General features: G+C 38.7%; 1 protein-coding gene across 3 annotated transcripts in view; it reads right to left on the bottom strand.

The window, feature by feature from the left end:
• The window catches only part of grid2 (glutamate receptor, ionotropic, delta 2), a 658,916-nt gene that overhangs the window by 56,517 nt on the left and 577,314 nt on the right, over positions 1-25,085 (bottom strand). For all 3 annotated transcript variants that reach the window (XR_009783115.1, XM_061729310.1, XM_061729311.1), the window contains exon 13: positions 23,823-24,018. Coding sequence is in view for 2 of the 3 variants with exons in the window: in XM_061729310.1 (XP_061585294.1) it covers positions 23,823-24,018 (196 nt within the window). In the remaining variant the exon portion in view is untranslated. The remainder of the gene's footprint in view (positions 1-23,822; positions 24,019-25,085) is intronic.

Genomic DNA, 25,085 nt, shown 5'->3' with positions numbered 1-25,085 from the left:
CGTTCCATCAATATACATGAATAGTTATTTTAAGACAGATTCTCTTGAAATGTATGAGGGAAAAATGTGTTTATATAACTTTACTCCTGACTTATGTTCCAGCTTAAATAGAAATGCTTTTTTTTTTTGCTTTTGAAATGATGGGAAATATAGAGCGTTGTGAAAGAACAGCCTATTGAATTTATTATAAAAAAAAAAGAAAAAGTATACATCTGCTTAAGAAGTGTTCATCTACTGTAGTAAATTAATTAAGACAAGTACGCCATCCTCTCCTCACACAAAACCCAGTCAAAACTGCTTTGCTTGTTTCTAAACCAAGAATCATTCACCTTTTACTTAAAAGCAAAGAACATATAGATGCTCAGTCTTAATAGATAATGAAAGGCTGGCAGGCAGGTGGCACCAATTCCTCATGAGGCGTTCTGTCCGTCTGCTCGCTCTAGTGGCAACACTTGCTTCCATCCCTGGAGACGCAATATGACAACTTCTTCACTCCATCTCCTCTCTTTGTTTTCTCAGTTGTTTAATTACCATCGGCTGTCATTAGTTGCCTTTTTTTACTCCAGGAAGAAGGAACGGGGAAAAAAAAATAAAGAAATTAATCGCCTATTGCCACGCTCTATGCAAATCTTTACTCAGAACCCGTTAAGCCGATGAGAGATGTGATAGTGGAAGGGAGAAGTAATTGGAGACAGATGTTGGAGAAACGGATCAGCCGAGACGGATCAGTGAGCCAAAACTAAGATGCCACCCTTAATAGGATCTGGCAGAAAAAAAAATAATATTTCTCTCTGTTTTCTTTTCATCTTCCCCTTGCTCAACTGTATTTTTCATAATAGAGTAATGTTAAATTTTCGTGTCTTTACAAAGTGCGAATCACTCTTTTTTCGTGTTTTCCTTCACACTTTTTTATTAGCCAATCCTTTTCGGGTACAGAACACAACACACAACAGGACCCTAAAACAGAAAATATGTTCCCATTCAGGGGCTGCATCCTTCAGAGGACACGGTCTATAAAACCTTGCCCTTCAAAAATCACAAAGGCTGAACCAGGTCCGGGTGAAATGACATGGTCTTGCCTTATGAAAACTCCCCGTTTACATCACCAGCACTGGTCCTGTCACCTGTAGAAACACTGAAAGGAGCGATTTGTCATCCACCTTGTGACGTGAAAGCAGAAATTCTCATTTCACTTGTGTTTTTATTATATAATTTACTAGAGGAAATGGAGCTACTTTACTGCTGGCTCCAGCGTTTGATTTATCTCAGGGTTAGAAAGAACTGCAGCACATCTACTGTATCCGCCGACTGCTGAATGAAGCTTGGAAAATGCTTGGCTGCAAGGTATCCGACTGATGAAACCCGACTGATGAAACCCTCTCAGACGTATCAGTAGAACACACTCAGAGGAGTCTTTGGGATGGACCGTCTACACCGCAGCACTATGAAACAGCTGCCTTCAAAGCAAACGTAAGATACAGCTTCTCAGCTAGAACACATCTGTATGCTCTGTATCAGCGAACCAGCGGTGGTAATCAATGCTCTGTATTGATTAACATTAGAACTTTTAAATTGTATACTATGACTGAAGATCAAGCGTGTCCTTGAACAAATATTGTCAATATTTCATATTTCAGCTTCAGCCTTCTTGCTGGAGGCAGCTTGTAGGTTGTAAATGGTTACTGCAGCCCAAAACATGATGGACATGGAATTTCAGTGTAAATTTCATCTTAGAGGTTGAAATTGTGTGCAATGTGGACACATGCAGCTACTCGAAGAAGTAGAAAGCCATGCCTCACTGTGAAGTTTCACCATATGTCACCACACACCTATCCGAATAGAGGGGGGGGTCTGTGCACAGTTAAATAAACTAAAAACTAAAGTAATATTATACAGATGAAGTGTCGTATGAGTCTCTAATTCTGACATATGCTACACATGCTTTGAAAGAGATGCTTAGAAAATGAATTCTTTACTTGGGCTTGTGAAGACGTGTTGGGTGAGTAGATAAGTTGAGACACAAGGGCACACATATGAAGAAAATAACTTATCTGAAAAACCTTTTTTTCCCATGAGGCAACATAACAAACCGTATTTCATATTTCTTTTTGCAAGTAAAGTAAACGACCAGTCCGGCAGATGAAAAGGGGAAAGCCTAACATTCTGAAATACCTCTTTCCCTTCTTTTTATTTACTTATCTATTTATTTGATCAAAAAAGAAAACAGCAACAGCAACACCTTCGCAGCAGGGTGTCGAGACAGAAAGAAGTGATGAAAAGAAAAGATAGTGAGAGAGAAAAGGGAGCTGTGAAATCTGTCCATGACAAAAACAGACGGGAACAGAGTGAGACAGATGTGAGAAAAAAGTTAAATGTGAAAAATACAAAACATGATTAGAAAGAAGGTGAGGAATATCAAGCTGCGTGGTTGCTGTTGTGCAGCTTCCACCAGGAGTCATAAGCATAACAATAAGCTTCGCCCAAGCAACTGTATTGGAACTGTAAAAAGTGATCCCCAAAATAATAAAACCAATGCTATAAAAATTGCTCACAACCTTTACACGGACACACACAGTCCTTTATTTTCTTGCAGCCTTCAGGCGTGACTGCTTTCAGGTTGAAACACAGCAGTAAACAGGTCCAGAAGGTTTTCTACAGCCCTCTCTCACTGTGCTGCCAACTCATTTGTGACTGTACTTTATTCCCCACAGCTTTCTATCTTATGTCTCATTGAAGCCAACATATATAATAGTTACTTCTCTTTTCTGTTTATTTATTTTTTATCTTATATTTAAGTGTAGCAACACAGCAATAGTCTAAAGCATATAGATCTCTTTAATATACAGTATTTCAATGTTCAGCAAGTGGGGGATTTTTGAAACCTTCCTTTTAGTCAACTCAACAAAGAATGTAACTCTTTCATCCACTTATCAATGAGCAGGTTTTATCCCAGAGGGGTCTGCCCCTTTGTTTCTATCCACTCAATCATCCTGGGTGGACGCACTAAATATGAACTGTGTCTGCCGCGCTGCTCCTTTTGGCGTGAAGGATCAGTGACTGACTTCAAGGTTGTTAGAGATTACTGAGCTTCTCACCCTGTCAAGACCAATGAGACCAGACACCATGCGAGGGAACTTCATATGGATGCTTGCACATTTCTGCACCCTGGTTATTCTGTAAAATCTGTCTGACAGTGGCAGGAGTCAAACAAAAAAAAGCCAGCAAATTACATTTTTTTTGCTTTGTGCATATCGTAAACCATTATCACACTGGCTATGGAGCCCTGACATTTTCAGGACACATTTTGGAGGGACGGCATTTGAGAGCCTGACTTTTTGATGAGATTACACAGCCAGCTACCTGGTAATAATGTGTAGTGACCTCAGAGTGGGATGCTGTGAATATACAAGGTAATCCTCTGATTTTGGAGACATATCAAAATATTCAGTTTATTAACATGAAAAAAACCAACACCCATTGATGATGGCAGGAGAGCCTAGTTTCCCATGTGTTGTAAACAAACGCTGTGATTTCCACTGTGTACTTTTCAATCATGTTCAATATTTCCTGAACATGTCTTCAACACCCGTCGTGAAGTGCATGTGTGGAAACAGCTTTATCTGCCAGAGCCAACTACATATCAGGAGTTGCAGCGCTTGAATGAAATATCGTTCACCAAAAATGACATGGCTAATGAGGAAGTGAGAGTTCAGTCATCCTTTCCTTGGAGAAAGAACAACACACAGGCACATGAAATAACACACGACTTTCCCAAGTTTGGATAACGTAGGATTTCTTCTATGAGAATAAAGCGAGGCCTTTAACTGGGAGCGGCTTTTCCTGATGCCAAATGTATCAAAAACAGTTGCAAAGAACCCCAGAGAACCTGAGATCTCAGTCCAAAATAATGTAAATTACAGTAACTCGAAGTAGAGCCATCACGTTTAGCACTGCAGTGCCACTTTGGAGATATGCTATTGTTTGTCTTTTTCCAATTTGACATCCACAAAAGTATTTCTGAAAATATAGAATTCTGAACAAATGTTCGCCTAACTCACCATTGTGGCACTGCAAGCCCTCTGTGAAGTCATTTAATCATCAATAACTTCAGTCTCCAAACATGTTGACAAACCATCTAAGGTCCTGTTTACACCTGGTATTAAACCAGGTCAATGGAACTTTTGCAGGTTTCAGCACTTTTGGGAGGTCAGATCTCAATGCCTGACCTTGTATGCAAATAAACAGGTACATGGTTTCCTCCTTTAAAGACCAAATGTGTTGTTGTCTATTAACCGCAGGAGGCAGGTAAAAACAAACAAAAAACAATGCAGATAATCAGCAACAACAAGACCTAGGGCCTCATGTACAAAGCGTGTGTACGCACAAAAACATGGCATACGGCCTTTTCCACGCAAACGTTCAGATGTATCAAGAGTGAAATGACCGTGGAAATGTGCGGTGCCCGACGCCAACTTCATGGCTGGCGTACGCACGTTTCCACAGCTATTGGTCCGTTGGCGACACTTAGAGGTGATGCTGGGAAACTGTTAATAATGTGAAAACAATTAGCCCTCAGAGTGATGTGCACATCAGAGACACACTGATGAACAATTAACACATTCACTTGTCTGCAATTACACGAGTGGATATAAAAGCAAAGTGGTCCAGAAAATATCGTTAACAACAATGGCAGCTTTGGCAGTGTTAGAACATATCGCAAATGGCGCAGTAAGAAGAGAAAGAATATTTAGCCGGTTTTCCTAATGTAATCGGAGCTATCGACTGCACACACATTGCTATAAAAGCACCATCACTGGATGAATATGTGTATGTTAACAGGAAGCATTTTCATTCCATTAATGTACAGATTATATGATTAATTTACGTTATTTGTGAAGTTTTTTCTTGGAAAAAGGGGCAGATCAGATAAGATTCTTCTTCTTTCTGCTTGCTTTTCATTCACGAGTTAGGAACATTTGTAGATGTTTCACTGCTTTAACACACCTGATTCTAATTAATGATCGTCACCAGCTTGTCATCAAAGTCTGGATAGTTCTGTTGATGACACAGCTCCTCGTATCATGGTGCAATTAAACAGGGAAACCGGCCCTCGAGGGCCTATTTAAATACATTTGCATATTTAAATGGGGGTATGGACAGGGAGGAGTCTGGTACTCCTACATGTGCGCTAAATTCCACGTTGATTGGGATGTACAAGGGAAATGTGCTTGGATTCATGCCTACGCACAGTTTCATACATCTGGATTTTTTTGTGCGTAGGACGTTTTCTGGATTTAAGCGTACGCCATGTTTCAGTAGGAAATCCACGCAAGTCTTTGTACACGAGGCCCCTGGTCACCAGAAAACAAAACCCCCTTTCTGTTTATTAGATTGACAAATTATATTCCAATATAATATAAAAAAAAATATTCTACAATAACGACAATGAGAAAATATCCTACATTTTAAGAAGGCCCTTTAACATAACCCCACAGACCACCTCTAGTTCTAGTATATGAATATCAGGATTTTACTGCTGGGTCAAAAAGAAGAAGGAATCATTTGTAACAATTCCACATGTATCTGATTGAATTTCAATTGCTGCTTCAAGTCATCATATTACTAGTACATAAAAAAGTCTTGCATACGTTAATGTAGAAACGTATAGTCTGATGTCAACGAGTTTTAATTGGAAGCGTGGGAAAGAAATAGTTATGATGGTGAGGAGAGAAATAATGACTTCTCCACTCAGAAGCTTTCCTAGTAGCAGATTTAGATGAAGTCAAAGTAGCTCCATCTTGTCTCCAGGGTAATTAAATGGGGTCCCCCCCCCCCTCAACAAGTTATTATTCATCCCACAATGATTTGGGAGACATGTAACATGTACAACCTGAAAATCCTGCTTAAATAAATGAACAGACCTGCTGCCTGTCAACAGATCTAACAGAACACAGAATCTCACTATCAGTTTGCAGGAATGTGCGGAGCAGCTGACAAGCTGTGCCAATATTTCACCGGAGTGATATTAATTTAAGTGGCTCCACATCCGCACTCTTACAGAATTAATGAGCATCTGGTGCTGGCTAAATCTTGCAGATTTGTCTCTTTGTGCTTTGTTTTTGAAAATGTTCTCAACTCTCTTTATGCACCATTTGAAGGTCCATATGATACAGTCGTGATGTTTTAACTGATCCCTGAGAGGCCACCACTTCTGAATTCTGCTCATTCTTTGTGAATAACAAAACAGGTTTTCAAAGGAACATAGATCAGACATTTGATTACCCAGAATTAAGTCATGAGTTTTGTTTACAAAAAGGTGAGCGACAGCTCAACCCAGACCTGAACTAACTCTAAATCAAAGTTTCTGCCGTCATAGGCTGCTGGTATACTTGGTATGCAAGCCTTGCAGCTGCGATAGCATTTACAGTGAGACTAGGAATGAGTTTGCCATTTTAATGCCTGTGCTTTGTTATTGCACATAAATTTCCAACCTCACCTGAACACACATACTCTGTGAGGGAAAAGGGAGAAGTGGGGGAATAAACTCTGCTCCAACTACATAGCAAGTCATTTCATATGTGCGTGTCACAGGAAATCAGTCCTCCTCTCCAGGTAGAGGCAGAGCCTCTGTGGAGCATTAAAGAATAAGAGACTTTGACAGCATGTGCTGAGTTTGGACTACACCCACATAGAAATGCAGCTTTGAAGTCCTCTGGACTTTAAAGGTGACAGCAAGACCAGACATTTCATGTTAACATTGATAGAGTGTCCCTGCCACCCAGGCCATGATGATCATAAGTTTTGCGGTGGTCGTTTATTCAAGGACTTATCATAGATTATTCCACCTACAGTAGTAACCCTTAAGCGACAATCTTCACTTTGCATTTTTCAATCTGGCGGGTATATTCTCAAAAAAAAAAAATCTATTTTGCTGCATTCTCACTACTCGCCATATTGTCCAATTTTCATACGACTCTGATTTGGTAAAGATGCAATTTAACTGTCACATTCATAACTAAAAGTGTCTTGAATCAGAATTTCATTTGAAAATAAAAAAACACCCTCTGAGACAACACACATTTACACCAGATACCATTTGGCTTGTGTCATTTGTACCATCAACAACAGAAAATGTCATATGTGTAATTCCACATGGAAGCAATACATTTGATGGAAGCAGCATACAAACAAATGAGAATGGAAGCAATCACAGGTGTTACTGTTGACATCTTGCCACTTGCTACTTTCCCTTCTCTGTTGCATCCGATTTGTTTTTACTGTGTTGCAAGTGCTGTGCTTCGTGCTGCATGCTTGCTGACATCCTGCTTCCTCTGTGGCACAGCACTCAACACAACACTCACAAAGAATTTGACATGTCAGATCTCTCTCTCCGGTCCTTTACCGATTCATCTGACGTAATCCAATCTAAGGACCACATACTGAAGTGACACAAATCCGATCTGAGAATTGCAACTGACTTCAGTCGGGGATGGTAAACGTAGGATTCGTTATTTGTGCCCTCAGAAGTAAGACTCCTTTTGACATCTCAACATTTTGGATATTGTGAAGTGATGTGATTAAAACATCATGAAAACCATTGATATTTATTTACTGCTGTGCTTAGTAAAGAAAAAAATATTACTTGGCACACTTATAAGAAAGCCTAATTGTGTCACTCAAGAGTTACCGTTCTATCAAGGCTTTCTTTCTCCCTGAACCAGATGGGTGTCTGAGATGATATTGAAATGTGACAACATAAAAGACATACATACAAGAAGAGTATTCATATGTCATCAGTGAAGCTATTCCTAACTTTAAGCTTTATCAAAAAAGAATATTTTAACATTTTTACCCTTAAAAGGCAGAGACAGCGCTTGCTTCCCGAACACTAATAGGGAAGCCTATTAGAGGAGCCTGATAAATGAAGGCTCTGCCTCCCAGTTTACTTTTGGAAACTTTAGGGACCACAAATAAGCCTCCAGTTTGAGGGTGAAGTGCTTTGTTGGGTGTTCCTTAAAATCAGAGGGAGCAAGACTCTCAAGGGCTTTATATGTGACGAATAATTTTAAATACTTAGGAGAATTTAACTGGAAACCAATCAAGCTAAGATTGCAGATGTATGATTTGTCGTGCCAATATTCATCAGAACTGCAGTATTTTGGATCAGCTGGAGGGTGTTCGGTTATTTGAGGATATCCTACTAACAAGGAGGTGCAGTTGTCCACCTTAGTTTATCCGCAACACTCTGAGATAATGTACTCCTTATTTTTCATTCAGTATTAAGAAGATGAAAGAGTGAAATTCTAGAAATCCTTTTATCTGCAATTTAATGGTCAAAGATACCTCCAAGATTTTAACAGTAGATGCAAAGGTAAAGCCATCTAGAGTTGACTAATGACAAGACTTAGGAATGGATGTAAGTAAGCAAATATAATGATAAAACAACATGAAACAAAATATTAAATATCTTGTGTTAATCTCTGAAATGAAATAAAAGTTCATATTTCTTCCCAACACACTTTTCATTTTGTTCCGACTTTTTTCTGATTTGGTGTATATCAGCTCTAATCCTTCGACTTGAAGCAGTCTCACCAGCCTGAAGCTTTCAAGGATGTTAAATGTGCTTTACATGCATTTGCATTGATACATGTTTTATAAATTCTGCTGCATTAGCACTTAAAACTTGCATGGATATTAAACAGAAACGACGTGGCCATGGTGATGAGCTTTTCTTACTTGCATGTTGATGCACTAAAGTTAGATGTTCATGATTTGCTTCTTGCAGTTTTTGCCTCAGGAGATATCTGCTAAATGTTCACTTTTGACAATCCTTGGGCTAATTTTAAGTGTTTCAATGGCAGCAGGAGGCACTGAGATCTTGGCTGATTGCTCCAGTTACTCATATAAACTCAGTGTGAAAGACATAAAACGGTATTATTCGTGTAGGCTGTTACGACTGGCTAAATGGAAAGCTTTAATATATTCTTTCAAACTGTTTTTGGGTTCAACTAGAACTCCAGCAACAAATTAAGAATAAGAAAGACCAACAAAACACAATTTAAACATAATCTAAATATGTAAACATAATCCTGAAGGCGACAAGCGCAGGTCTCAACTACTTTAATGACACTCTGTATATTATAGGGGAATGGCTAAGATTTTACACATGGAGGAATTTTTTGCTAGAACCAAAAAAAGGGCATGATAAAGCTGTTAGGCTCTATGAGAGTGGATGAGGCTCCTAGTCAAGCATTGTGAGCCAAAGGTATAATAAACAAGTGTCAAGAAAGAGACATTTTGCATAAAACGATAGTTATTTTGGACAACAAAGACAGCCTTTTTGCATTTACATGAGTCTGATGCCAGCAGTGACAAAGGAACTCTAAGCCCCCTGCTTGGATTTAGCGTTTGCACCGAGAGCCAAAGACACTCAAGATACAAACATTATTTTACTGGACGCCAGTACTTCTCATTTCTCAAGGGAAACTGAGTAAAGTTTGTTCAGCCAGAGGATGGTTTGTTTCTTTTGTCTTAACAGACAGAACATGCATGCCACTTAAATCTTTATAGACTATGGAGAAATACGTGCCATAAGAAGTAGTTTTACAGAAATAATTTATTCTACAAAGTCAGTATCTACTTTTCCGTATGTACCAGAGAATCACTTAATGTTTGTTTTTTCCTTCAGTACCATTCATTCCCTTGTATATCTTCATCCCTCTCTCTCGCTCTGACATCACTCTCCCTTTGGCTTCACTGCAAATCCTTCTTCACTTTCTCCCTACTTCTGACTGAGATGCATGGCCGTGTGTTCCTCAAAAGTCCATTAGTTGCTGGCACTGGGCTGCCTCTTTTCCCATAGTAAGAGATAAAAAAGCAGAGTGCGGCTACCCGGCGAGTTGCATGAAAATGAGAGACATTGGAAGAAGGGAGGGAGAGGGAAACAAGGACGATGGATATGAAAAACACCTAGATACTGCCTCACAGCATAGTAATGGGGAACCGAATGTGGGAAAGGGATAAGTAATAAAAGCATAGACAGGGGCATAAAAAAGAGAGAAGTGAAAGAATAAAAACAGAAACCTCTCCACGTGCAAGAAATTCAAACTACAATAGTGGGAGGAAGTCATAATTTGGACAGGAAAAACATAGGTAAAATACGCCAAAGTGGAGGAACAATGACGAATGGAATGGGTTGAAGGTGAGGATAAAAAGGAACAATCAATTGTAATGAGATCCCAGAACAAAAACCATTTATATCATGCTTTATCTTTCATTTTTCATTATATCCACCACCTACTTTATCCCAGTAATTTATCTACAATCCAAAAATTGACCTAGCTGCTTCCCCTCCATACAAAACACCGGGGAGCCAGTGAGTCATTCCCCATTTTTCATTTTCCTTGGAAAAGAAAAAAATGTCTTGGAAATGATATTACATTGGGGCACTTGGCTCTTTGTTCAACACTGTTGTCTAACTTTGTTATTTGTGGTTTTACTGGCCTAATTGCTTTTCCCATGTTTCTAACTGCATACTAATCTCCTCCAGGCCTATAAATATAACATTACAGTGATCTTTATATCTTGGACCTCATCAATGGATGGAAAATAAATTTAAAAAGAATCTTTAAAACCCATTCTATTTGGGGGGAAGAAAGGAGCTAAAACTATCATTACGCAACCAACTGCTTCCTTCCCCTTAAATATTGTGTACAGTGTGTGTGTGTGTGTGTGTGTAATCACGTGGCTCCACCCAACCAGACTGAAAGAGATAGGAAACCCAAGAAAATGGCTGATGGTTCAAACGAAGAAGCGACTGACATAGCCGCAGACGAAATAACAGAGTTCTCAAGTCTCACGGCGCAGATGAAATAACAGTGCTTTCACGCGTCTCAAGTCTCACACATCTCAGCCATCTGAATCATTAAGGTGAGTTGTCTCGTTACTGGACTGGATGGTGCTATTAAAGCCATAAAGCTCATTATCAAAAGAAAGGAGATATCAGACTAATAAGAATCAGCTTAATGGTTTTCTGTGAGAAGATTAATGCAAATAGACAGAACCTTTGAACACACATCACAAATATGCAGTAAAAAATGCAATTGAATACAAATCAAACACCTTCTTAGAACTAAATTATTCAGGAAAGATCGCATTGAGCAGTTATTTGTTTTAGACATTTTATGTGTAAACTGTTTAATTTATTTATTACTTTAATTTATTAATTTAACTTAGTTTGTTAGTTGGACCTCATTTAGATAACTGCTCTTGAATTAATGACCATTCAAAGCTTTAATCTATTAGCCACATTCCCACTATTGAACACACAAGTACAAACACATTCACGCTTGTGTTTTGATTGTCTCCACACACAGCTCTTGTTCTAACATACACTGCAGAAGCCAAGGATTAAACGGCAAGCAGACAACCCAATAATAATTAAAGAAAAAAAGGCCATACTTTTACTCCTACAATAAACAACAAACATTTAAGTGCGTCTAGGCCAGCTTCACAACAGCTGTTTGAATTAGTTCTCAGAAATAATTCAGAGGTAAAATATGAGTTGACCATTTTATTTACGCCATATAAACAACAACAGCTTTCACTGTCGTTTCACTGGTCGGGAAATGTGTCAGTTAATGACTGATGAATGTACTGTATTAGCTTATGTGTTAAGATGATGATCTCTGTTAAGATTTGGTAACTGTTTGTGATTAACAGAGACATTTGTGGATATATGTACTGTAGTTACAGCAGTCAAGTCATTTTCAATACAATGTCCGTTAGTAAACAGAATTAAATGTCATATTTTACTTTTCCAGGTTTGCAAAGGCCAGACACGCTTTTGTGCTCGTCTCAGAGAAGTGAGTCATCCTTGGTTACCGTCCAAGAAAACCACTGAAAACCTTTGAAGCTTTGATGGAATGGCAACCTGTGCAGGGTGTATTTTGCTTCTCTTTCCATCCCTGCTTTGATGTGTTGCAGCCCATGAATGGTGTTCATGGGTTGGAGTGAATGATGAACATTGAAATCTCTAAAACACCATTGTCAGGTCATACAAGGCAAAGGTAATATATTTGTTAAATAATCTCAGAAATGGCATGTAGATTGATTCTGGTTGCAGAAATTCAACTGTTATGCCAGTTGTTCTTGCTTAAAGCCTTTCCACCACATATTTACACTTCCATATCTGCACAAGTGCACCCAAACAGGTGGCAGTTTGAAAGCACAGGGAAGCACGTAAATCGTTGGACTCATTCGTGAGCTGACTTTCTTAGATTTCATTATTAGTCATGTCATTATTAATTGAAGGGTATAATACAGGCAAAAAAGGAATGGGAAAAAAACAGAGTGAGAGGCACAAAGAGATGGAAGAAAAGCAACGCAAAACCTGAAAGAGTGTCGCTGTACATAGCTTCAGCCTCTGTTGGCAGTTGAGGGAGAAAACAGATAAAAAAGCAATTTGGGTTCATTACGTGATATAGAATGAGAAACAATAGTAAGAAACTTTTTTCTTTGCTTGCTTTTTCTAATTTTAAGATAAACACTTCATCTTCTTCCTTTTCCCCTTCTTTCTCTCCATTTCTTCTCATGACTCCAATCCAATGTATCACATCAATAGCAAACGGAGTAGTTTTTAATCAATCACCAGAACTGGCAAGAATGACTTCTCCCTCTTTCTTCCATCCAATTTTCTGATTTAGAATATGTCATTCCCCTGTTTCAAACATCTTTTCCGATCCCCACCACTCCCTTTCTTTAATACAGAGGGATTTTAGTCTATTTCCTTCTTGTGAACTTCTCTTTTTATCTGCTCTCCTTAAATCTGAGTCACAACAGAGAAACACTGTCATCACAGAGGGAAAGAACTGTAACAGCAGAAAAATATGTTTGCTGTTTGGGCTTGTGTTGAATCCTAATGAGCCATCATAGTATGCAGGAAAAGAGCATTCGCTTTTTCCTCTCGGGGTGAATTGGACTACTTTGCACAAGGAAATACAAAATAAAAGAGCCCTGCAGCCAAAATGCAATTTTCTGGTCAGCGCAGAGACTGGGTTATTGCAAAGTATATGACAGCAGTCAAACCAAACCAGTGACAGATATACAGCACCAGAATGTGAATCTGCAGAGGTTTCATACAAATCCAAGAAAATACATGAAAAAAAACACCCAAATAAGGATCTTAGTTTTAGAAATCTAATTAAAGAGACCTTGCCTCAACCTTTTTGTAGTTGTGCCTTGTCATCATACCATCTCAGTAACAAAACACCACTAGCATCACTCAGGACTTTAAAAGCACAAGCAACATCAGCAGAAAACGGAACTGAAAGCACACAGGGGAGGGAAGGGAGGAAGGAATGAAAAGAGGAAGACCAGACAGGATAGTGAATAGGCTCACTGTAAAATATACAAGTCACATAACTGAAGGCAACCTTGAGACCTAAAAGCATTGTTCATGAAAAGTCAACCTCACTTTCTCAACAGAGGGAAAGGAATCATAAACACTGAAATCTATCATCCGAGCACAGCCGGGCCACCGTGCCCAGTAACCTTGGCAACTCCCCGGACCAATGACCGGTTGGCAGGAGGTTTTCCAAAAGCAGTGCCACTGATACAAACTCATGCAGGAAACACTGCTGCCTACCTATCTGGCTGTAAATGTGATTTGAAGTGGTGCTAAGTGGCAGGTTGGCGTACACATGTATACACCAGGGTCCTCTGTTTTCTGCTGATTAAATATCGCTTACCCATTCACTTATCTATGCTTCTTCACTGATTAATGAAAAGAAGGGTGCCCACGTAACCCTCATCTTGTAATCCATATAATCAATTATTTTTCAGAAACTGTTATGAAATGTCAACCACTTGCACACATTAATGCAAATAAACTCTGACAATCATGTGAATGATTCTGCATAACTGAATGACTATTAAACTATAATTGCTGCAAGGAACTCACTTTAAAATCTCAATAATATATATATATATATATATATATATATATATATATATATATTTTATTACTATGAGCTCCGTGACCACTTAAGATGATCAACAGTCACTGATTGTAACTGATGGAACCTTTGACACGGTGGCAGGTTCTTAACCAATTAAATATATACGATCCTCAGCCATGATGAAGCAGGAAGCCTCACAATATAATCTCAATGTAAGACAGGTGCCTAACTAGTCACAATGGTTCTAGATTAATGAGCAGTACTTAAGCATCAACACCGCTTATTCAAAAACTGTTCTCAGTCCAAGGGACCACTCCTGTATTTCACTGCAGCATCCCATGGTGAATGTAGAATCATAAGCACAGCACTGTTGCCAGTCACCACACAAATCCAGTAAAGGAAATTGCTTTTAATTCTCGGTGTAATTACTTGTCACCATAGTACATTCAGCAAGTGGAGCATTATTCTTGATGACATGACCGACCATCTGTCAAGGATGAGCAAAATCCTGCTTTCCAAAGGGCCTTTCAGTAACGTGATGGGCCCTGCACACCTCTCTGGAACCCATTCATTTCTGTGAAGTGCTGATTTGAGGGCGGCTCAAGGAGCAGTCACGAGGTCCGTGCCTCTGAGCTTCTTTTTCAAGTTTCTCGCACGAGTTAAACCTGAAAACAGTCGGTGTGGAACCAGCCTAAACTCCTTCCGATCTTTGAGGACATCATTGACCGACACCCATTACTTGCTTAGTCTTCTTCTAGTCAACACAACTACAGCCAGAGCTTTTCACTAAAAAGGTAGCGAAAAAGCTAAAGCACCCATGTCCACAACTTGATAAACCGTTTAATGTCTGCTAAACACTTTCTGGAAAGCTATTGGGTTGCTTAGCAACTGGTGCTTTACATGAAGATGATTGGAGCTTGTGTGTCCCCTGCTGTGCTCAATACGCAGGGAGCTCATCCTGCATCCTATATGAAAGGCTTTAACTGTTTACATGGCATGCAGAGTGCTCCAGAATCGAAGAAACAAAGATATTTAATGCAGACTACAGCTGTTGTTATTGGGCAGGAATTCAAATGATTTCCATAATTTTCCTTTATTGCACTCATAGTAAAATTCTGTCCTCTCTACTACTATTTAGAAACCACAAAAACTAAATTAATAACAAAAATAGAAAGTAAAGATAGAAAGAGGAGCTGGTTTACCACAGAGAGTGTGCGTATTTAACAGTAAGTGTTTTTACAAGGATTCAAAAAGAAAGCAAGCAGCCCAACAATCCAACCATACTGGTCTCCGTGAAAAATGTTAGATTTATGTTGGTAACAGTATATGATAGTGGTATAGACCCGGCAAATCTGCATTAAAAATAAAATGAGGTAATATTAGGCTCTTCATAAAAATATTTCCATGTGTGACTCATGTTGTGCGCAGGAAACACAGCCACAGCCTACTAATGTCGAGCAGCTGAAGAAAACGATGCCCCATGGTTTCATGTGAATCCTTACCATTCAAAATAATGGGTTACTAGTCTATGACCTTTTAGTGAAAACATAAAATAAATAAATAAAAAATTATGGGTTGAATTTAGAAGCAATAGGAACATAACAATTTTTATCTTCCTGTAAAACACAGTCACGTTCCCAATATCCCCAGTCTTCACACTTCCTCCTCCAAATTATTCTTCTTTTTCCATTTCCCTCAACTCTATCCAAGTCACTGAGTACCTCTTCTTTGTGTTCTGATATCCATCTTTCCCCCCATCCTTCCCTCTCCTTACAGCTCTCGCTTTACCCAGCCTACATTCACTGCCACAATCTGCTTTCCTCTTTCAGTTCGTCTCTCCTCCCCTACCTTTCTTTTTCACCTCCGTAAAACTCCCAATTTCCCACTTCATTCTACCTGAGCACCCATTCACAAGGCATATCAAGCCCCCCACCCCTCTCGTCTCTCCCCTCTTTTGTCTGAATTGAACTCCAGAGAGCTGTGATGGCTGAAGGTTCTAAACAGGCCTTGGTTGATTTACCATCAGCTCTATCTGGCGGAGCAATCAGCACAATCTTTATCATCATCATTGAGAGCATTAGTGGAAATTGCTGAAAGCTTATTGGGTACCTTGATACAAGTTCCTACACTCACCATCCGGATGTATGTAGCACAGGTGAAGAAATGATGGCAATGTTTAATATAATGTCTGCAGTCAGTAGGCAAAATATGTGGATCGTAATATGAAGACATTAAGTGATAGGGCAAATTACACAATGAAGATATAGATCAACGAGATAAGTGAAAGTTCCAGTCTCCATGTTCAGTAATATCTCTATCTTATGGATGTGTCAAACCAGTATGAAAAGCATTATTAACTGAATATTACTAGACGTAGTTGGGAAAGTTTAATGTGACGGAACCGTAATAGAGAGAGAGAAAAACAAAATGTTTTAGGCTGTGTAGGATAGGTGCGTTCCTATTTGCGGGGGTTCAGGGTAAAGCCGGCAGACTGGAACCTTTAACACGGCCGACACTCATCAGCCCATTCAGCCAGCATGTCTCCATTACGCTGTAGCGCCACACAAGAACCATTGACCAAACAAATAACAGTGCTTACCACATGATGGCCTTTTTTGCTGTTCACAAATGCTCAACGCCATAAAAGCAGACAAAAAAGAAAAATGCACCAAAATGTGAGAAAAGGAAACAAGTACACAGAAAAGGACAGGGATGTTTCTTGCACTTTTGTTTGCTTTTTTAAATAAAAACATACACTGCAGGTGTAAATGCAATAATATGAATGGAATGCAAATTCTGAGTTAATCCTGCGACTAATGTCGATCATCTGAACGGATCAGAAACATTTCAGTGTGGTAATTAACCCATTTGAAGTTTAAGTACAAGGAATTTGTGTTTTAATGGTGTCATAATTAACAGCAAATGGGTCCAAGTGCTTTAGCTGATGTTAATTTTCTATAATATGATATAATGAAAGATTAGCTGTAGATAGGGTTAAGCATTTAATTACATGGTCATTTTTGCAGTTATTTGTTGCTTTACAGGTACTCTCAGCAGAGAAACAAAACATTAACCATGCTTTCATTACGTCCTAACTAGCCCTGACCATGTTGCACTAAGAGTTAGCTTCATAATAACACACAGCATGCAAGTACCTGTATGAAATAATGCATTTTCAAAAGTGGAACCTGTCTGTAGTGAAGCAGAGACTCATACCTGCAGGAAATCACTCAAACTGGCAATCCACTCAAGACTAAAATCACTCAGCAGTCATGAGTGACTCTTAAAGCCTGACAGAGAGCAGCTGTCATATATATTCAACCAGGGATACTTACAGTACATCAACTGAGTTAGGTGTGTGTGTGTGTGTGTGTGTGTGTGTGTGTGTGTGTGTGTGTGTGTGTGTGTGTGCGCGTGTGTGTAGTTATTTAAATGTGCCAAGGTATGTAAATAAGCATGCAAATGTAAAGATTTAAGTGGTATGTGTGTTTCAAAAAAGGAAAAGGATGACTATGTGACACACAAAAACAGCTGGACTACTAGAGTATGGGGACATAAAAACCACTCAAGAAGAAATGTTTCCATTGTAGATCCTCTTGTATGCATCAGCAGAGAGCACTTGAGATGAAAAAATAATGCCATATAATGCCTAATAGCATGGACATAGAAGTAAAACATAGATGGTATGTACCAATTAAAGCTAGGCATAGTTTAAAACAAAAGACATAAAAAAACATTATATGGTCTTCAGAGATACATCCCATTAACCTGGCGTTGTTCCTTTTTTTTTTTTTTTTTTACAGTTCTACTATGATGTTCTCTGTCCCTCATAATAATAATAGCACAGTGTATATAGTTAGGAGAACCAGTACTGTTCATTCATTTTAATAAGTACTGCAGCTAAATTCCCAGCTGTCAGGAACTCCCCAGCAAAATATCCCCAATTCATGCACAAAGCAAAAAAGAGAGAGAGAAAAAAAACAACTTTTCTTTGTTGAGGCACTGCAAGAGCAGACATGGAGGACCACAAGAGAGTAACACAGTGACCTAAACAAAGATGCCACTTTGTCAAACATTGATATATACAGCACACCAGGCTTTGATATCATACACGACACAAAGTTAATGAGATCTCAAGCGTGAAGAGCTACAGCTCTTACTTTATTGAACAACTTGATCATTGCGTGAAATGGTAGAGACAGACAGTATATTACCCTGTTACAGGCTGCACCCTGCAGCATTTGCTGTGTGTCTCATGTGTATCGATGCATTAGAGTTATGCATGTAAGTGAAAATCTTTACATATGCGGATAAAGTATATAGGCTATGTGTATGGTGCACACATGCATGCATGCGTGTGCACGCATATTTGCGTAAGCGATACCAGATGCAGCTCAGACACTGACCTCTTCTGACATATAATATTCTCGTGCAGGGGATCGAAACTGAAAAGGGAGAAAATCCATACTGTGCAGGGAAGAACGGTGACAGAGAGGAGTAAGTCTCCCAAATAGCCTTCAGCTTAAAAATACAATTGCTGATATTGTTCGCTCAGCTCCAATTATATATTTTTCAATATTACAAGAAATCTCAGCAGGATGAAACACGCTATGTTGAGGAAATGGTTCTTTTACTTTCTTTGATGCACTTAGTAGGCCTGGGAGGTGGTAAGGATTGTTTTTATTTACCATTTCACAAGCTCTGAAGTAAAATGAAAGAATTTTGAATCTAACTTTATATTGTATGAGTTGTCTGTGATTATACAGTACATTACAGAGCTGTGTTTTTTTTTATGTAAATGAGGTGATTTGAATGTCATGCTAGTCTCACTGTAGCTTTAAACATCTAATCATGGCAGTAACACCATCTCTCACTGCTGCTCACAGGAGGACAGTGATCAGTGAACCATTAGAGTTTACCCTGTAGCCTTGACCACAGTGTAGATGCATTAAAAACAGCCAGGGGAAACAAAGGGAGGAGAAAACATATAAAATGGGGCAGAAAAAAATGAAAAAGGAGGTGGAGTGTTGGTCAAGCAGAAGATTTATGAGTTGTATAAGACAGTAACGCAGTAACAGGCATTTGTAAGTATTCGGTGGTGCAGAGAAAGGGACGCAGGGGATGACAAAGAGAAAAGGAAATTCTGTGAAGAGAATGAAGCAACAAAATAAAACATGAAGTGTAGTCAGACCTATTCAAGGGAGATGCAGGCCTCATCATTGCTGCTGAGCTGTGTCACATCTGTCATAGAGAATAGATCAATGAAACCCAGATCATTTGGGAGTCTTCATGGAAGCCTTCATCTAGCTCTGCCTCCTGTTAAGTCCTCCTCCTACTCCCACCGTGTTGTTTTTGAAAAGCAGCCTTTGTTCAAGGACTAACTCAAAGAATCATTGAATCATCCGAGTTGGAGTTGCTAATTTAAGAACCATCCACTCAAAAGACTGTTCCTGGAAATGTTTATCAGCGTAGTCTTTGTATTCTACTCATACTTTTCTACATATGTATGATGTGTGGAATTATTTCTGGCAACGTACTCATTTGGAGGATTCAGATTGTGAGGTGGTTCAGGGCTGGTGCAACTGTTGCAGGGATGCTGCAGTCGCATTTTAGTAGCTTTCGGTGACAATGACACACAACAATAAACCCAAAGGGTTTCATAGATACTTTCCCATGAGCATCTGTGGTTAATCACAAAAAAACACTTGACCTTTTTACTTTTGTTAAGTTCCCCTTAAAACTAAGTACCAGATTTTTGAGCTGTTGTTTTCATGTCCTCTGTTAGAGAGGGCTGCTCAGTTGCAAACCTCCTTGGGGTTGGTAGCTTGAACACTGCCATCGATTTAAGTGGAATGTTAAGAAATAAACGGTGCATGCCGCAGTGACACCGGTTGTGGTACTAAGTCGGACTTAACCACAGTGTTGGACTCAACAAATTAAGTTCAGCGGCAGATGACAGCTGGAATTCACATTACAAATGCAGGGGCAGATGAGTCTGTGAAAATAAGCGTGGAACAATCATGAGGGGTTTGATTCCAACTATGCAGTTTTATATCCTTAGTTTAGGCAGTACATTCAACCTTTACTAAAGCTTTTCATACATTTTTATTATAAGGTCCATAAGCCTGGATGAATGTTGTGTTAAATGTCTGAATCTGCAGAAAATATACTCATATACATTTTGATACCATCCACATTAGCTGCTTCAACCAGTGCTCACTGATATTAAGGAATATTCAGTGTCAGTTTTCTCTGTTGCAAACATGTTTATAACACAGAGGATGTGGAGAAACAAAACAAATTCAAATAAACTCTTGTGTAATAAAAATTTGCAGGAATGGGTAGCGGTGGAGGAAACGTCCTGGAGCATTCAAAACAGAGGCCTCTACAATCTGTGGCTCAAATATCCACAGTAGTAGAAAATAATTCAAATGCCACTGTTCTCTATCTATGTAACAGTAATCATCAGTGTTACCCTCGGTACTTTGTGAACAGAAGACTGTCAGCTAAACCCATTTTAACATTTTTTGTTGTGTGACGTGAGATTTGTGAGCAATTTTGTACTGAATAAGTTGTAATATTGTGGGGTTTTTTTGTCATAGAAAAAATATTAAGACAGTTCTTGTAGATTGTTGTTGGGAGGGATTACATTCTGGCAGAAATCCATCTGGTCCCAGTGATTTATGGTATTATAGGGCATTTTCTCCAGTGGTTTATGGAGTTCTTCAAGAGTGATGGGGTTGTGTAACATGGATAATTTTGGAATTTCTAATCTTGGAAAAAGGCATCTATTTCTGACTGTTTTAAGTTCTGCTGTACAGGGGGGTTGTAGAGGAAAGGTTTTCCTTCCTTCATCACTCATGTGTAACTTATGAAACACACTGCTGAAAGTATTTTAATAGCACAGTTTCTTGTGTGTCTCTCACCCTTCACTCTGAAAAGTCTTCCTCTTTCATTTTTTCAGTTTTGAATGTGATGCCTTGAACTGCTGCTTAACATAGTTGAAGTGAAAAGTGGGGAAGATAAAGTTGTGGAATAAGAAAAAAAAGAGAATAAAAATGGAGCTGGTTCAATATGTCTTGCATTCTTGCACACCTGTCTCGCAAGACTTGCAAGTGTGGCTCCACCATTCAATAAATAACCGGAGTCAAATTCCCTGTCTGGCATGTTCAAACTTGGCCAATAAAGGATTCTGATTCTGGGTCAGTCAGCGCCGGATTGAATGTGTGTGTTTATGTGTGTGTGTGTGTGTGTGTGTGTGTGTGTGTCTGTGAACTTACATACATGCACACATAAAACAGTCAGAAGAAAACAGCAGCAAGCCGTTTCTTATCTTATCTCAGTAATAGCATCTGTTTGTGTCCAGACACCCGCACACACACAGTTTAAATTAACAGTTCCTCCAGCATAAAGCAAGTTCGGCAATGTTTTTTTGATAGCAGAAGACAGACTACGTATTATCCTTATGCCACAGTAATCTAAATCTGTATGTATGTATGTATATATATATATATATATATATATATATATATATATATATATATATATATATATAAGAAAGTCTACATTAGATTGATTGCTGTAGTTACTGGTCCCTGTCCAATTCAAACTTCCCCTCTATCGCAGGCAAGATCTTTTCCATCAGTCTAAGTCAGTGACATTGAATCTTGGCAACATGACCATATGGTGTTTTCCAGGAGCAGGTTGGACTTGATTTCTCAGAGCAGGTGATCAGTGCAATGTTTATTATACATTAAGAATATAAAATTATCTTTAGTGTATGTAATCAAGCTGAAGAGTCAAGGGTGTTTGAGAAGGTGAGGGTGGGCAAATGGAGCAAGGTGAGTGGAAGGTGTGAACGCACGGCTAATTTATACATTATTAAATCAGCAGAAATCAAATTAAGCTACGGTGTGCTACTTTTTCTAAGCCATTTTAAGGCAAATGCATAAAATATTTCATAGATGAGAACATGTCCATATCCCAAAATGCCAGGGAATTTGATTTCAAAAAGACATGCATGGCTAATTGTGTTTCATAAATCTGCTGATTTAAGGCAGTAAACAAGGTGGTCAATACATTTTATGTTTGTAAGTACATAGCCCTTTTCACTATTAAAAATGTACCTATTCATGTTTTTGGAGATGCAGCTAATTAGGCATACTTACTTAATAGACACATGCATAAGCAAGCACTATTTCTGAGTATGCACTAATATTGTAGGGGCACTCTTAAATGCTGCTGGTGCTAAATTTCTTCATGATATGAAAAGCTTCTTCCACCAATTTAATCACTCCTCCCAACACTTCCAACACCGGCTCAAGTTTAAAAGTACACTGTAATATATTCTGGGTTTTGGGGGGTGGCATTGGGGTAGGAATGCACTGAGACCAATCTGGAATGCATACAGAGAGTTGGATGTGTTTAAATGAGATGCCGCAGTCAGGCATTTGTGATGCTGGGCAATCAACAAGGGAAATCTGTATTGCAAACGCTATCTGTGCATCATTAACATCATTTTACATACATTTATCCCCATTAGGAAGGATGACCGTGGAGCAAGCCAAGGGTGGAAATACAGTATAAATGCACAATGAGGCTTCACTTGCAAATGCTGTACTGGTATGGATTTAAATCCGCTAAAAGAGTGATGCAGATTTCCGTGGCAATAATTGAAAAAGTGGATGGAATATTTTTTTTAAATATAAAAATGAAAACTGATTAGAAATCATGTTTGTTTTATCTACATATAGTGAGTATACATTATTAAACGGGTTTGTTACAGAAAAGTATAATTTAGTATAGAGAAGATCCATTTATTCAGTAAATCTGTCACGGTTTTGGTTTTTGTCAGTTTTGTCATGGTTTTTGTATTTACGTCCCGTTTTATTTTGAAACCCCATGTCCTCGTGTTTAAGTTTCGTCTTGACTTCCCTTGTTCCCATCTGCCCTGATCGTTTGCACCAGTGTCTTGTCAAACCCTCTGTGTATATCTTGTCTTGTCTTAACCTTGCTAACCGCCAATCTGTACTGTTCTTCCTCCATGTGTCATGTCATGTTTTTGGATTTGGAATTCCAAGAAAGTAGTGATTTATTAAACTGAAAAACCAAAGCGCCCCCCTGCAGGATTGCAAAAACAAAAAAAAAACAACAAAAAAAACAAGAACCTAAACTTGACAAAATCTAAAAACATAACATGACACATGGAGGAAGAAAACTACGGATCAGTCGGGGGCAAGAAAAATTATATCATTGTATATATTTGATTCAGATTGAAAGCATTAGTCATTTATAAGTATAAAGTTGCTCTATGCTTTCAGATATCTTTGACAAACAGTGAGTGTTTATGTTATGTAAGAATGCAAATACCCTAATTTCCTAGTGATTGATTTTACCCATTGCATTGTAGAAAACATGTTTAATAATAATATATTTAAAATATGTTTAACTGTAACCTGAATTCAACCACTATCTAAAATATATGAAATACTGTAGATGCATTAAGGAGCCTGAAGAGGATTCTAAAACTGTAAAACCTGAAATGAATGAAAATATGAGCAAAGGATGTGGCAATCTTAGAGGCAGCCCTTCAGGCATATTTCACAACGCAATCAAATTATACCTGTTCTCTAAAATTACCAGATCAAAACACCAGCAGATGATGGGTTTAATATGAAAGCCTTGCACTGAGTAATGAATAACTGCACTGATCTCACTGCCATTCTGCACCTGGTCCCATTTATTGGAAACCTCTCACATGAGTCCTTCAACTACAATATTTGTTTTAATAACCACTGTGATTTTACAAGTGTCAAAGGTCCTCTATCGGGACACACAACCAATTGAGAAAAAGTAAAGGTCTACCTTGCGAATACCCTCCTTCGAATCTTCAACGTTATTATCTCCTCCTCCGGTGCGATTTATCATCCGCCACATCTGGGAGTACATGGGATCTCTCTCGAAAGGGTTCATAGCCTTGGAGCGCACCTGATCATATACTGCTGAGTCTAACACCGTACCGTAAGGCAACTCCGTCTGCTTGGATAAGTCTTGCAGAGACCTACAGTGAAAAAAACAAGAGTGGTGAAAAGAGTTAAATATTGTGTTATTTAAGGAATGTATTTATTGTGAGTCAGCATTTCTAACCCAACCCCACCCCCCCCCCCAAAACCAGACTGGACAAACTTTCTGTACAGTCCATGGTAACACTGAATAGTGCATTAAAACTTTTATTCAACTTAATTGCACTTTTATTCATTTCAGTATTGGAAAAAAAACAACCTTTAATAGACTTGGGCAAAATATCCACACAGGCAAACAACCAAACAACAACAACCAGGTTTTCACAGAGAGAGTGGAAACGTAATTAAACAGGTATCAAGCGACAAGTGACCTGTGACACTTCTGTTGGCAATAGTAGGCATAGTGTATTAAGCTGCTGCGAGACAAGTTTCCCTCAGGGATTTCTGTAAGAAACCTCTCTCCAGGAAAAAAAGACTTAAGGAGACCAGAAGAGGTAGCACATAATGCAACAATTTTATCTTAGTGACCAGATTGTGGGAGTCAAATGGATACATCAGTGAAACAGCACAAGTCATAGGCCTTTAATAGCAGAAAGCCAGATAAGGGACTGACAGGGCAAAATAAACCCTGTGTGTGAATGATCAATTCCCAGCGACAGCTGACAGGGTCTGGAGAGGGCGGCTTTTGTCGGTGCAAACTATCTCCTACCCATAAATGGATAAGCTGGATCTGCATGCTGTACAGACTAACAGTAGGCGCTCGCGACAAAATGTAACTGACATGAAGAAAAAAAAGGATTGAGCCATGACACGTGTTACAAAAATCGAAAGGAAAAACAGTTTAAACTGTACAACTTCAGTTCATGGTGCTCCATAAGATGGCTTGGCTAACTGTTCGTTGTTGGTAAAAAAAAAAAAAGCAAAATAAGTCTATATTCAACTTTATTTTCAGTAATTTCTTTGTCTTTTACTTTCACTGTTGTCACCTCTGGGGGTCATTAACAAGCTATTGTTTTATGTTTTTTTTTACCTTGTGCATTATTGCTATATTTAATATGTATACATATATATACACGCATACATACACATACATATATATACAAAT

This window comes from Cololabis saira, chromosome 9, assembly GCF_033807715.1.
Source record: "Cololabis saira isolate AMF1-May2022 chromosome 9, fColSai1.1, whole genome shotgun sequence".
Lineage (NCBI taxonomy): Eukaryota > Metazoa > Chordata > Actinopteri > Beloniformes > Belonidae > Cololabis > Cololabis saira.
This window is presented reverse-complemented; position numbering and strand designations above follow the sequence as displayed.